The sequence below is a fragment of the Diospyros lotus genome, chromosome 3 (assembly GCF_014633365.1).
Source record: "Diospyros lotus cultivar Yz01 chromosome 3, ASM1463336v1, whole genome shotgun sequence".
Lineage (NCBI taxonomy): Eukaryota > Viridiplantae > Streptophyta > Magnoliopsida > Ericales > Ebenaceae > Diospyros > Diospyros lotus.
In genome coordinates this window covers 41960626-41975824 of record NC_068340.1, presented here as the reverse complement: position 1 = coordinate 41975824, position 15199 = coordinate 41960626, and the positions used below count along the sequence as shown (strand labels likewise).

The 15199-nt window shown below is 35.3% G+C and overlaps 1 protein-coding gene and 1 pseudogene across 1 annotated transcript; both read right to left on the bottom strand.

Moving 5' to 3' along the window:
• Positions 1–7932: 7932 nt before the first annotated feature.
• LOC127797130 (protein LIGHT-DEPENDENT SHORT HYPOCOTYLS 2-like) lies at positions 7933–9556 on the bottom strand. Its single transcript, XM_052329709.1, has 2 exons — positions 9318–9556; positions 7933–8894 (listed from the first exon to the last, which is right to left on the bottom strand). The coding sequence occupies exon 2, from the start codon at positions 8829–8831 to the stop codon at positions 8280–8282; it is 552 nt and encodes a 183-aa protein (XP_052185669.1). The 5' UTR covers positions 8832–8894; positions 9318–9556; the 3' UTR covers positions 7933–8279.
• A 2844-nt stretch (positions 9557–12400) lies between these two features.
• LOC127797129 (probable arabinose 5-phosphate isomerase) lies at positions 12401–14246 on the bottom strand (annotated as a pseudogene).
• Between the last annotated feature and the right edge of the window lie 953 nt (positions 14247–15199).

Here is a 15199-nt window from a genome sequence, read left to right as displayed (position 1 = left end):
TACTTGAGATGCAGCAGGCAGTAGGTAAGTGCTTTGTCAAGTGTAGGGGGTCCTACGGAAAGCATGATTTTGACTTCTCTGTCTCTGTCTGTCTGTCTCTCTCTCTCTCTCTCTCTCTCTCTCTCATCTTTTGTTAATTTCAAGGTTCCTCAAGCACAAGGGGGTCTATTGCTTGAGTGAGCCTTGAACTTATAACTTGCAACCCACAAATCCCTTTGGGTCCCATAGACAAGCACCTGGGCCCTGCTTCAGATTAGGTTTTCAATGTGAATGTCCTGCAATACTTAGTGTAAAATACATTTGATCTAAGGGAGATCCATCTTTCTGAATAAGGACCTTGGCCAAGCTATTATGGAGCCAATGAGTTCGTTCTTAAGTAAACTTCAAGTAGAGGACCTAGGAAACAAGCTAGAGAAATGTGTACGTGAATGAAGACAGACTTGTTTAGAGGATTCACTAGTTGAGACAGTTTGTGGTACATTCCCTAGCCCTGGATCTGGTTATAGGTCCTGAAACAGAATAACCAGAAAAAGAAGTTGCTGAATGCTTCTATGATCCTCTCCCGTTCTGACCTATCTTGACTTGAAAATTTGGGCTCGTCGAGACAGAACCGAACGATCTCCTTGAGTAAGAAAGTACTCAAAACTTTTCTGAAAAATACTGCATAGAAATGTTTATTCCCCTCTGAACTGCATATAAGTCTTATGAGAAAGTAGAGGAATAACTGCTATCTTAGAAGAAATAACTGCCATCTTGAACTAAGAACTTCTTCCTGGAGGATAGGAGATCTAGACAAATTCAAATGCTAATAACTGACATAACCAACAGAAAAATAGAAAATAAGCTGACAAAAGAAAACTGAACATAGCAGAACATTTTTAAAACATAATATTAAGACGTTTAGCCCTGCCCTAAGCCCTCTTCTTTCCATGAGTAAACCACTTGTAGACTCTGCCACTAAATGGATTCGCATTGACCGAATCTGACTGATTTACTTGCTGTTCCGTAACAGTTTGCTTGAGATGTAGGCTTTAAGGGGAGGGCACTTTAGTTGCTCCATGGATGTGGTGACTATTTTGACCTTCCATATATCAGCTTACAGGACTGGCATGTGGCCATATAATGGAGGGTAACCTCTGTAGTTGATTGATCTGTGGTGGTTAATGAGGAAGACCCAGACCCTGTATGACCAAAAGAAGATGAAAAGGAGGAAACCTTGCCAGAATATTGCATTTTGGATATCAGTGGGCTTGATTTTGTTTTCTGAAAATTTGGTGATTTATGTGATGCCTCCTCAATTTTGTCAACTATATATCCTTTAGGTTGGTGAATGACTAATCTTTGGTTGGTTTCAGATCAAACTGAATGAACATTTCCATAAGGATGAGAATTGTATATTTTTGCTAAAATCCTCATTAATCCAGTTTACTTCCATCTGCGTGATGCCTTGTCTCACTGGTTTCCATGTCTTAAAGTTACCTTTCACAATCATCTGCATGGTTTGCTGAAATTAAAACATGTTTTTGACAACTGCATCTGTACCAACTTGAATGTTTTAAGAGTGCTATAACTCTTTCGAGCTCTATTTATTTCTAAAGCTTGGTAGAACTAGGTTCCTAGGGCATCAAACTTTTAACAGTTTTACTGAAACCAACCAGAAAAGTAAGATCCAGAGGGTGATATTTTCAACCCAATAATTGAGACTCTCACTCTTCCATTTTTCCAGCTTTAGCTTTGTACCTAATAACTGGTGGTGTGGGTATATATAAAGTGTTCATTTGTAGCTAGTTTATGTTGTGTGATTTTCCAGTAAAGGTGTGGTAAATTGAAATGATGTGTACTCTTTGGCTATTTTACATTTCACATGTTTGACAGATGTAGAAGACTGTCCATTCAAATAAATCTCACATTACAACTCAAGGTTAATGATTTCGTAACTCATACAAAATACCATTGCATTGCCTTGATAGAAGTCTAATTTTCTGAACTGAGTCTTCTATACTGGAACAATTATTTTTTCCAGCTGTGCTCTGTTACATGAATTTTTTGATTCATGGAGAGTTGCTTTGTGATTAAGCAATGTATAGGAGCATGGTGCTTGATGCACACACTTGTTCTCTACATCATATTTTCAGAATTTTGTCTGTGAAGTTCAGCTAGAAAAAGTTATACAGATGCTTTTCCTACATTCTGGAAAATAATGCAACGCTTATCTCATTCCCCACTCCCTTCCCCCTGTATACTCTGTTTCTTGTAGTTGTAGGTTATAAATGAAGTGCTAGACAGTTTTTTTTAGATTAATTGTTAATATCAAATTTATAATGTGCCTAATACCTTCCAGTTTTGTGATGCTTTTTTTTTTTTTTTGGTTAGGTTAGTGGTACTTGAATTTGAGTCTTAATTGTTGGGGGAAGGCAACTTATGCTGCTAGTTTGTCCGTGTTATGTTGTGTATACCTTATGTGGTCAATGTGGTCTTCTTCTCTCCTTTACTCGTTCAATTCTACGTTTGTACATTTTCTGTTTCATTGGACATTTATTTGGCTTTTCATGCATACAGCGATTTCCAATAGGCATTCTTCAGGTGATGTGGATTAGCATGTGAAACGGTTACTTTTCTACTACATGAGTTTTTTTTAACTTATCTAAGGTATGTGGTTGTAATATAGGGCTCTTCCCACTCTCTCCTCTCATTACTGTTACCAGGGAGTTCAATATTTCACCTCGTTTTGCCTCTTTCTTCTTGCCTTTATGTTTCCGTGACATGCATTTTAGTGTGTGTGCACTTGTTACTCACAAACACCTGGGTGTATACAATCGGCATGGATAATGATAGTCCTTGAACGTGACGCGTTAGGACCAAAGTGAGAAGTGAGTCCTCATGTTCTGTCAATGGACACTTCACACCTTTCTTATACATGGTACTTAACTAGGCAAACAACAGTTGGTCTTTTACCATGCTAGAGACTCTGCCATCTGAAACACACCACAACTGGTATCAGTAAGACACTGCCTGGTATGTTACTTGAAGCTCCTAGTTTCACATTTGCGTAGTTGAAGTAGACTTGTAACTTCTTATTTTAGGGTATTCCTAGCATTATTTCACAGTTACCTCAATCTTCTGAACTGCTGGAACAGGGAAGCTGAAGCACATGACAAGTTGGAAATTGTAATTTGAGCAGAAGTTTAGCTTGGGGTACGTACAGCCTTCATTCCAAATGCCAGGTAGGCTCTTGAGTTAGAAACAAGATGCCTGTCTTCATCTGTTGGCACAAATTTAGTTTGCTTTGTTCAGTTTAAATTGATATTACATTATTTTATTCGGGGATATGTGCACTATTATAGAAATAACTTGTGAGCTAGAATTCAATCCATTATTTTAGACCCCGAGGAGTTGCCTTGCTCGATCAAAGTAGTTGGCAATGGCCCATATTTTGATAATTTGATTAGTATTTGATATTTCTTTTCTTTTTATTTTTATTTTTCATGATTAAAAGATCAAGACTTAAAAGTTACAAGAACAGCTTTTTTGTTAAGGAAAAGTAAGATTGCATATAAAAACAGCTGCTTTCTTAGGGATTGTTTCATTTGGATATTGCTGCCAAGCCGTTTGGGGGAGTTGTTGATTTTAGTTTCTTATGTTCAGTTTTCATTTTCTGTTAAAGAAATGAAATTTGAGCATATTATTTGATTAACGCCGATAAGTTTTTAAAAAATAAAAAGTTGGAACAAGTTGTTTGGTCTTAAATAAAGATGATTAGTATGAGGGTGATCAGTAAGTCGAATAAAAATAATAATAATAATTAATAGCTGAACGTTTGGTTTATAAGTGAGCAGTAAAGATGTCATATGGGTTAAGAGAGTTACGCATGAAACAATAGTTTTATGAGATTTACAACATTAATTTCGAAAGCAATTAGTTTAGAAGTTAGAATATGATTAATTAATAAACATTTTATAATGATTATTATTTGGCTAGAAGAATAAATTGATTTAGATTTATAATATATTTTAATTATAATGCAAAAGTTATTTTAATATTCATAATATATTATAGAATTTGTAGTCAAGGGGATGGGCTGTCGCATTTTCGCGACCTTTCATGCACCGAGTTGGTCTTAATTATTTATCGAATCAAATAGAAAAGTAATTAAAAATAATAATAATAAAAAAATGCAGTAAAATATGTAAATAAATAATATAAATGTTTTTTATAATATAATTTTTAATATAAAAATATTATTTAATTCAAAATTAAATATAAATTTCATAATGTATGGCAATCGTATGTTTTATATTTTTTAATATTATAAAATAATTTTGAAATACTTTTAAAATTATAGAAACGATTTAAATATGTATTTGTGGTATTTTTGGATATTTTAATATAAAAAATATTTTAAAAATTGTATTTTCGTGTATCATCATAAATAATTTTTTGTGTCAGAAAAGATAAAATAAAATAATGAGAAGTAAACATTTTTATTATGTATGGTGATTGATATACACGTGTCAATTAAAAACGTCGAGTGGAGGGAGGGGACCACCAAGCAAGCGGGCAGAGTAATCGGGGGGGGGGGGGGGGGGGGGGGGTGGTTCGTACCGCAAACGCCCAAAGTCGTTGAATCCAAATACGGTAAAAAAAGCAAGGACCCGAAACGAGACAGTCCTCGAATCGTACGGACATGAGGTAAAAAAACCCCGAAACGAAGAGAATGGACGGAGGGATTCAACGATCGGCCACACGCGTCAAGCGGCCGGGGGATTTGGGGGGCGCCCGACAGGTCGTACGTGGGCCACGTGTAGAGTTATCGGATACAACGCATGCCAATGATGGAGGCCCCAGGAGGGGCACGTGTCGGCACTTGAGTGCAGCCGCGCCCCCACCCCACGGATTGCGGGAATCTTTCGTACTGGGATGTTTATTTCTTTTGACTCTCCCACCCCCCCGTGGCGTGCCCGCTGTGACAACATGAATTCATTCTCTCTCCTTATATTTTAACTTTTTATTCAATTTATAATTTAATAATTCAACATAAATCTCTTTTTTTATGAGTAATTATCAATAATATTATTATCGTTCAAATATTATAATAAATTTATTATTTAATAATATCATTATCAAAATTAATTAATTTTTATAAAAAATAATTAAAAATTACATAATAATTCTCGCATAAATATTTTGATGGTTAAATTAAATATAAAAAATTTAAATGTCATTTTAAAATTAATATTAAAATATATACTTTTTAAGAATAAAAATTCATCTATTTATAAATGCCTATAGAGTTTTTTTGAGATTTACTTAAATTAGAATTTTTATGGATAATATTTATTTATCCTAAAATCTAAAATAAATATTATACTAATAAATATTTATCCTAATATTTATTAGAATTATAATTCTTGTAGATAATATTTATTATTTTTACATAATTTTGAAAAAAAAAATTAAAACTCAAAATTATCATATTTGCACATTATTTAAGACCCCTCAATTAATAAAAATTTACTTAATAAAAAATTTACTTGACAAGTTCCAAACTCTTACAATCGCCGAAAGACTTGATAGTCTCACAAATTTTTAGTCTCTATCTCTCAAAGATGTGTTCGATCAATCTTATCGAAACGCATCTTTTCGATTTTTAGGAGACTGTTATTTTGGAGATTTAAAATTTTTAGTTTTTTAATTTTTAATTCAAAAATTATTTTGTGCTTTTTAAATTTTTAACCAATACACATCAAATATCAATGTCTTGTCGGTGACAAAGATTAAAAGTCTTCAGAATATTTAAGTCTTAAATGGTTGGATTCATTTGCTTTATTTATTAATAATATATTATTAATTATATCGCTGAATTGTACCTTGTGGACGTGACACAAAAATCAATGTCTTATCTTCCTATAGTCTCTATTGAATCCGCTCATTTAGAATTATATGAGTTTTAATGCACCTTAATTTGACTGATACTTTATGAAATTGAACATTTATTTATAAAGTAATTCTTAATATATTTATTTATTTATAAAGTAATAAAACCCATGTCATTTAAAATTAATGTGTTATATATTAATATAATATATTAATATCAAAATTAAGTATTATAATAGCATTTCCAAATATTAAAAATGAGGATTAGCACTTATGATACCAACAAAATATCTCAGAGGCACTGTTTCAATATTTTCGAAATGTCAAAAATCGTTTTTGATTTGTTTTCATAATTTTAAAAACGTTTCAAGTAAAGGTGAGCAAGAATTCAGATAAATCGAACTAACCAAATAAAAAATAATCAAACTGAATTAAATAACCAAAAATCTTGAGAAAGATAAACAAACTGAACGGCTATCGATGAAAAACTTAACCGAATCGACAACCCAACCCTCTTTTATTAGGTTTTGTTTCATTTTTTTTATAAAAATTTCAATTCGATTATAACAGTTCAAAATTCGATTAGTTCGGTTTTGATTAATTTAAATAATTCTGTCAGTTCAGTTCGGTTATTGATTTTTGATCGATTCAATTTAGTTCGATTATAACCAATTACACACTCCTAATTTGAAGATTATTTTATAATATTAAAAAAATATTAAAAATACATTTCTCTAGAGAATTATTTTTAAAATTTATTTGAATATATTATAAAAGTTATGTTTATTTTTAAATTAAATAATTTTTTATATTAAAAATTATATTTAAAAGGATCCCTATATTTTTCTTATTTAAGCACTTTACTAAGTTTCTATTTTTTTTTACTTTTTTTAAATATTATTTTTCATTTTCGTTTCTATTTCTCATTTTCATTTTTATTAACACTGTAGCTGATGGGATTCAACAGAATTAATTGTCACACCCATAAGCAAACATGGGAATTAAAGGCTTCAACCCACAAGTCTTCCACCAGACACACACACACACACACACATATATATATATATATATATATATAGTTTTTGAAAGGCAACCACAACCAGTCAACTATTTGAAAAAAAGTGTTGTCCAATTAGGCATCAAACCATCTCTGGCTGGCAACCATTAATTTGAGAAACTTGATGATAAACTCTAGCAGCTCTAATATAGCTAGCTATCTAGGAGCGTATGCTTATGTGTGTGTGTGTGTGTGTGTATATATATATATATTATATATATAATATAGCTTCATTGCACCCATTAGTGGAAAATCTTGATCTGGGGTTTGTCTTTTCCCTAATTGTAGATCTTCTCATATCCTCATAATTCACCTCTTGTGTTATCCACTTGCCTAATGTTTTGTCCTCTTCTAGGATCATCCACTCACAGGCCAACACCATTTATGTCTGTTTGCAAGTGTTTAAACACACACATATAATCATTCATAAACGTCGACCATCGCACTATGAGCCTTCACTTCAAAATGCTAGTCAAAAGTGATGATTATTAGAATTAAAAAACCAAGTCATGCGCTCGAATCTAATGGCTTGTGATAACAGTCCTTCCCATCTCAAACTTTTGGGGGTCTTCTACAGCTACCATCCATGCACCAAGTTATATATACACACACATACATCTATTATATAAATATATATAGATAGATAGATAGATATAGAGATAAGAGAGAGAGATCTATAGATAGAAACATGCTCACATGAAGTGATTGAGATAATTGCAAACAAGAAACTGAAATGGAAACAGTGCAGTCAATAGCAGAAGAAAGAATAAGAAAATTCAACTGTGTCTGCCACTGGCCAGCAGCTCCCAATCCTTCCTCCTCGAATGAGGAAGACCATCAACTTCTTGGGGGACTGTCTCTCCACTTCATATATATGTAAACGAACACATGAGCACATATATGTCGGAATATCCATTAAAAGAGATGAGTTATATGTGTATATATATGTATATATATTTCAACTTTGTAATATATATATATCAGTGTCAAAACAACACACAGAATGAAAACGTAGATCATGCGTAAAGGACAGTAATGGATGGCGTCTATTACATATAGACATCTTGCTTACTGCAAATTACTGGTATTTCCATTCCTGGAAGTCCCTAGAAAGCCCTACTTTTCCGATAATGGCAGACTGACGATCAAGTGTACCCTGAAATCGAAACATTTTGGCTCACTTGAACTAGTCCCAAACCCTACGGTTTCCCAAAATAGTAAACAGAAGGTACCCACAAAGCTATACATGCCCTTGATTGAACAACCCTTATTCCCAAGATGGTACAGCTGAATTTGTAGAATATTATCAATAGGGTTTGGAGTTCTGCGCGCTGAGTTCGAGTTTTTATCACTGAGTTGCAACAGAAGGCGGTGGCAGAGGCAGCTTCTGCTTGGGCCGCTTCCTCTTCTTCTCGTAGCTGACGCCTCTTGACTTGGCCTGAAAATCGCGGACCTCGCGGAGGAAGAGCCTCACTGCTTTTGCACCAAACGGGTTGGTTTCCGGCTTCCCGCCGTGCTCGTCGTAGGCGGCGCGGAGGCGGCCGATGAGCGCGTCGAGGCTGCCCCAGGCCTGCCGGAGCGGGCAGGGGCACGGCCCCGGCGGGTTGGGGATGCCGAAGAAGGGGCAGTTCTGGCTGTGGACTTTGGTCTTGCCGAACTGGTCGAGATACCTGAGGAATTCCAGAACGTGGGCGCCGCTGCACGCGGCCAGGGGGAGCGGCGGCCGGTGGTTGCTCAGGTACTGGCAGAAGGTGTTCCAGTCTCTCCGCTTCTGGTTCTCATAGCGGCTCGCCGGAGGCAAAGACGACGGTGGAGATGAGCTGTTGGCAGCGGCGGATATGAAATTGTTTGCTGTACTGTTGGGAATATTATTGCTTTGCACTGCTGTAACAAAATCCATGGAAGCCAAGATCTTTGCCTTCTGATCGATCTTCTTCTTCTATGGTTTTCCTCTGGCTGCTTCCTGATTGAGAAAGGAATAGAAGAGAGAGAAATCAACTGAAAGATGCAGTTCTTTTACGACCTAGCAAGCGATTTCAGAACAATCCTAACACAAATACGTGATGTGATTGAAGGGTCAGAATGCCAAACTAACCTTATACATACATGTATATATATATGTAATTGCTGGAGCTAGGTTCCATGTATGATTTATGAGAGAGAGAGAGAGAGAGAGAGAGAGATGATTGGAAAGAAAGGAAGCAGCTTTAGGGCCATTAATGGAACTGGAAATTAAGCAATAATGCACAGAAAAAGACTGCCATGGAAGCTAGAGCTAGCTTCCATAGTTAAGTACTCTTGATGAGACAGACAGAGAGATAGAGAAGTTGGATATATATATATATATATATAGAAGATGAAGCTAAATGTGGAGAGGAAACTGTACCTGATCAGATTGAAGAACAGTGCAATATATTACCAGAGATGTCGGAAGAGAAACTGAATTCCTTGTGATTTTATGGGAAGCAACTTGAAGAAGAGAGTAACAGAATATGATCATCAGATTTTTTCCTTTCCAAGAAAAGGGGAAGCATCTAGCCTCTATATATATCTGTGGAGAAGAGAATCAGAGAGAAGGGGGGCCAAGAGAGAACAGTGGCAAAGAGTGCATTTTGCGAGAAAGGGATAGGTTTGGCATTAAGTGCAAGAAATGGATCCAGGGGGGGGGGGGGGGGGGGGGGGGGGGAGAGAGAGAGAGAGAGAGATGTCTATTAATTGTCACCACTCACTCTCACTGGGCGCGTTGCAAGCACAACATAAAGCAATTGCATGTCCATTGCCATGATCAGATCAAACAAATCTGGGAACCTTCATGGCAATTCCTCTCTATTATTATCCTAAAAATATTGGCATTATTAAAGGAGGTCTAAACTCTCAGAAAATATATATGAGACAGGCAAAGAAGCAACTTAGCTAAAACAAAGTTATGTATCATCATTGGCAAAAACTGAGTCCAAAATTGAAAAGTAACTATGATTTTTGTGGGACTTTTGACATTGATTAGTTTAGTGGTATGGTAGACCATATACAAAGGAATATTAGATGACAAAAGTTAGGTTGGTTTTTGTTTTGCTAGATTTAGTTCAAATTTTGTGAGAGTAGCTTCCTTGTGTTTTCTTGTGATTTGGTGGTATCCCTCTTAGTAACTAAGATCACTGATTTAACAAGATGGATTTTCTTAATAATATGATATTATCAAAGAATTAATCTTAATAATGGGTTTTCTTTTAATAAGAGGTTTTAACGAGAAGCAATAAGTACTCAAATGTTATACTTGAATTCTTGTATAGAATGACATATGTATCTACTAGCTCTTTCGCATGCTGTAACAACCAAAAGATCCATTGAGTTATACTAATGTATTCTTAAGATTTCATTTTACTTAAGATAAAAATCTTATGATTGTCGGAGTAGTGCAAATCGTTCACTGCACAAGTTCGAGAGTTTGGGTTACTACGTACAAGATTGAGAAATCGAGTTTGTCTCATTGTAATTGTCAACAAACTAAGTTTATTCTAGGGATTAACCCTCTATTTTAGATCAACTGAAAGGATGTCGCGTTGTGGGGTTTTATAGAGGGTGGGATAGTTTCGGCTGAAAACTATGCTTTGTTGAGGATCCCTCTTGAGTTTCCCACACTACGAGAATAAGGAAATCTTAGGTTTGCAGTGTAATATTATTAATCATATTTTATAAGTTATTAATCAAAAAATTTACTTAATTTCTCACTCCAGCATGCAGATGAAGGCATCCTTTGATGTTAAGGTATCAAGGAAAGTGCAAGCTGAATTTGATCAAAAGCAAGATTCTTACATGCTTAAAGGGAAATTTGGTACATTGCAGGGTACATTTGTAGCTAGTTTGTTGGTCACATTATTATGTCTTTATGTACGAAATATTATACTTTAGCATCTTGTAAAGGACAAACTCAACTAAAGGTAATAAAGGTTACTCTAATCCACTTAATTAAAGGTAGTAATTAAACTCAATTATATAGGTGTTTCCACCCATGTTACTAGGGGCCATGACTCCATTGACCAGTGTGTTTGAGGAGGCCATTTGCCACTTAGCCAAACCCTTCTTTGTACTTGGTATAGAAATGCCTTTAATTTAATAATGCCATATATGTATATATATATCATGACAATTTCAAACCTTTAATTTCATTAGATTGGGTTATTTACATAGATTTTAAATTTTTATTTATCTCTATTCATGTGTGATGTCTATTATGAGATTGTTATATCATGTCATGTCTAAACACTAAAAAGAGAATATTGTTTAAGTTTTACAAGTTAAGTGATAATGACGAGGCATTTGAATTATAAAAAAGAATTATGAAAATGCCTTCTATTGAGAATTCTCTAAAAATGACACATGGTCGGGACATCTTAAATTTAGACCAATATTAAGAGTACCATGGATACCAAGTTCAAGGCCCAAATATAACATGGGGGCATACTAAACTCAAATAAAAAATCTAATTGGAAAAATTAGATTTGAACACAAATTTAAACTAGTTTGACATCATTTGTTATCAAGATCAACCCATGAGTTCAAATCCAATTGTTCACGTGACATAATCATGGTCATCAATCAGGCTCACATTTGATAGTACACATGGTGTAATCATAACATTTCACGAACTCCACAATGCACTTATATAAAGATATAAATTCCAAAAAATCAAGTACCTCATTAATTACATCATTATATATATATATAATATTGCGTCAAATGACCTCGAGTTTTGTAACTAATTTGATCGTTGAAAGAAATATTGGGGTATTGAGTCTTTGCCTTCCTTTCGCAAAATTGAGCAAGTTCTACAAAGTTCTAGGTCAAATATAACCAGGAACAGTTTGGGGATAGAAGAAAGTGAGTGCGATTTTGTTCACCCCCTTTGACTAGCGTTAACATAACCCCCAGTTAGCGTAGGGTTAAAAAAATCATTGGGAGTGGGTCTCTCTTCCCAAGAAACTCACCATGTTTATTTCTCATCTTTTTTCTCCTATTTCTCATTCTCTCTTTTTCTCCAACAACCACTTCTCACCGCCTTGTCTCTTCGCCTGGTGCCTCGTCGCCTCTCCATAACAAAAGAGGATGCAGTGGTGGTCGACAACCAAGAGACGAGGCAGCAGGGAAGGCCGGAGACGCAATTGCACGGATGGTGCAAAAAGAGATATTCAAAATATTGGGAGTGTCAATGTGCATTTCTCCTTCTTTTTTTTTAACAAAATGGTGATGGTTACATTCACCCCGTTCAAGGGGGTGAACAAAATTGCACTCAAGGAAAGCTAGCCAAAGTACAACTCTCAAACAAATCTATAGTAATAATTGCTCTTAGGCCACATCTCTATGAAATATATAGAAGGCTCAAGAATTAATTAAACTCATGCATTTGAAGATAATCAAGGAATACAAAATTACCATTTTAAGATTATTCATCATAAATACAAATTGGATCATCTGAATAACAGGTATATATATATACTTCTCTGGAGAATCCAGAAAAAGATATACGAAGAGATACTCTCGTTGTACAAATGGAAGATGAAGATGGATATATATTGGGTTCATATGCCAGTTGAGACCAATTCAGGCAGCATAACAATTCCTACTAAGATGTTCTGATCATCAATGACAGGGATTCCATCTTCTGCATTGCTGCAACTGCCATTGCATCAGCATTGATCATCCTCGGTTTCCTAAAATAATGCCGGGGAAAATGTCCAAGAAAGAAGATGTCAGGAGATCAACCTGAAAGAATTGCACTCTTCTCACATGTGACGATTACATACAACAATGACAACAGCAACAACCATCGATCACATCCCTTAACCATGATGTCAATCAGCATTGCTGATTACTTACCTGTTGCATATCTCCCCCACCGTAAGTTTGAAGATCCCCTCCCTATTGGCTTTGAGGCACGACGCAGATCTCCATCAGTAAATGTGCCTATTAGGTGAGATTGTTCGTCAACAACAAGGAGGCACCCGCATCCTTTGCTGCTGATCCATTACATAAAGTCTCCTTCTCTGCAAACTGGAAGTTCATCTTTTTTTTTCATTACATCCTTCATCTGCAAGTTATAGATAGAGGGATTTCACAAGTTACACCAATTCCACCACAATCTGATTAAGAAGTAGGCAAAGAGAATAATTGTTGTTTTAGCTAAAGGCAGGGAAGGCAGGGGAAGAGATTGAATTTTTGGGGTTAAGGGCTAAGTATTGTGCTATGAAGATCCACAAGAGTGATCAGTACTTACTAGCCAACAAACTACATGACTAATATTGGATAACGCGAGCATTACTTATATACAAGATACCAAAAAGGACAACCACTAACAACATGGTTCCCCCAAGACCCAGATCAAGAAAACATATCAAGAAACCAAACTATACCAAAAACTTTAAGTAACATATAAAGCCTTAATCACCCTCGTGGGGTCGACTATATCAAAAACTTTATAAGCAAAAGAAAGGATTCTCTATGTTTTTCTCTCCATATTTAAGATTGAACAAAAACTGAATAACTTGACTCCAATTACCAGCAAAGAAGATAATTAAGGACCTACATCCATATGATCATATACAAATCCGAATTGTACATATGATATTCCTCATACTCACTCACTCACCTTGAAAATCAAGCTTTTCCCAATCCGCCCAGCCGGGTGGTTCCCCGCGTACTCATCCTTGCTCAAATTCCTGGCACACATCAGCGAAACGGCCACAGTGTCCCCGAAAACCATCTGAATGGCGGTGGAGGTCACCGGCCCCAGATCAAACGGGCACAATTCCCTCTCTAGAGGCAAATACACGTTCAGATCACGCATTCCCGTCAAGCAATTCGACTCGGTTGATGTCCAAGAGATCAAGTAGGCCCCTTTCGCCTTTGCGCACGGCACCAGCCGCAACAATTCCCCCGTGTTGCCGCTCTTGCTGAGCAGCACCAGAACGTCGAAGCAGGCGATAATGCCGATGTCGCCGTTTAGGGCGTCGACAAGGGAGAGCCAGACAGGAAGGCGGATTTGATTCCGAACGAAACGAGCGTTTGGGAGATCTTGCTGGCTACGAAGCCGGACTTGCCGGAGAAGAAGATGGTACCGGTGCAATCGAGGAAGGTTTGAGTGAAGGCTAGGGTTTGGGAGAGGTCGAGGTTTAGGAAGAAGAAGTTGAGGTATTTTTGCTGCGATTTGAAGAGATTGAGGAGATGATTTTCGTCTATTCTGTTCGTTTCTTCTCTTTTGAGGTTTGAAGATCGAAGCAAAGACGCCATTGTTGATTCACAGAGAGAGAAACGGTTGATTCCGTTATTCTATGCGAGAGCTGGCAAGGCAGTGTTTGGCAGCCAATAAGTGTTTTTCATAACGATCGCCCAATCTACGTTTTCCTAACAACCCATCCAAACAGGACCTTTGGAATTCCCATTTCGCAACGGACGCCTCAAATTACTTCACAAGTATGCCCTTTATGTTTAATATTTTCCAGTTTGTACCCACATGTATGATATATTTATATTCTGTATAACAAAAAGGATAAACTAGATAATTCTGGCATTCAAAAATCAAGTCATATAAAAAGGATAGACATTATTCATAAAGAATCATAATTCTAATAAGAACTCGAAATATCAAAATAAATGTTATCCATATAAATGCTAATCTCAATAAATTCTAAAATGTCAAGATAAATTTCATTTATAAGAATTCTAATTATAAAAAATTAGCAAAATTCTATACTCCACTGTAAATAAACAGACTATCATTTCAAAAAATATATGTTTCTGATACTGATATTAATGTAATTTTTAAGTTTTTATTATTTTAAATACCTGATTTAATCATCAAAATATTTGCATGAGAATTTTCTTATACTCTTTTAATTATTTTATCTTTTAGGGTAAATTATATGAAACTCCCATGCACTTAGGGTCATATGTAACTTATCCCATGTATTTTTTATTGCATCAAAAAAAACCCCTTTATACTTTTAAAATGTTACAAACAGTCACAATTTGTAGCTATTTTACATAATTTTGTACAATAATTTATATACAAAATACATAATTCTACATATAGAATTTTAATATATTAAAAAAATATAAAATTTTACATTAATCAACTAATACATTGCCTAAAATTATGTAAAATAATAATAAATTATGGCTGATTGTAATATTTTAAAAATGTAAAAAAAAAAATTTTGATGCAATCAAAAATACAGGGAGTAAGTTACACATGAGCTTAAGTATAAGAGGTTT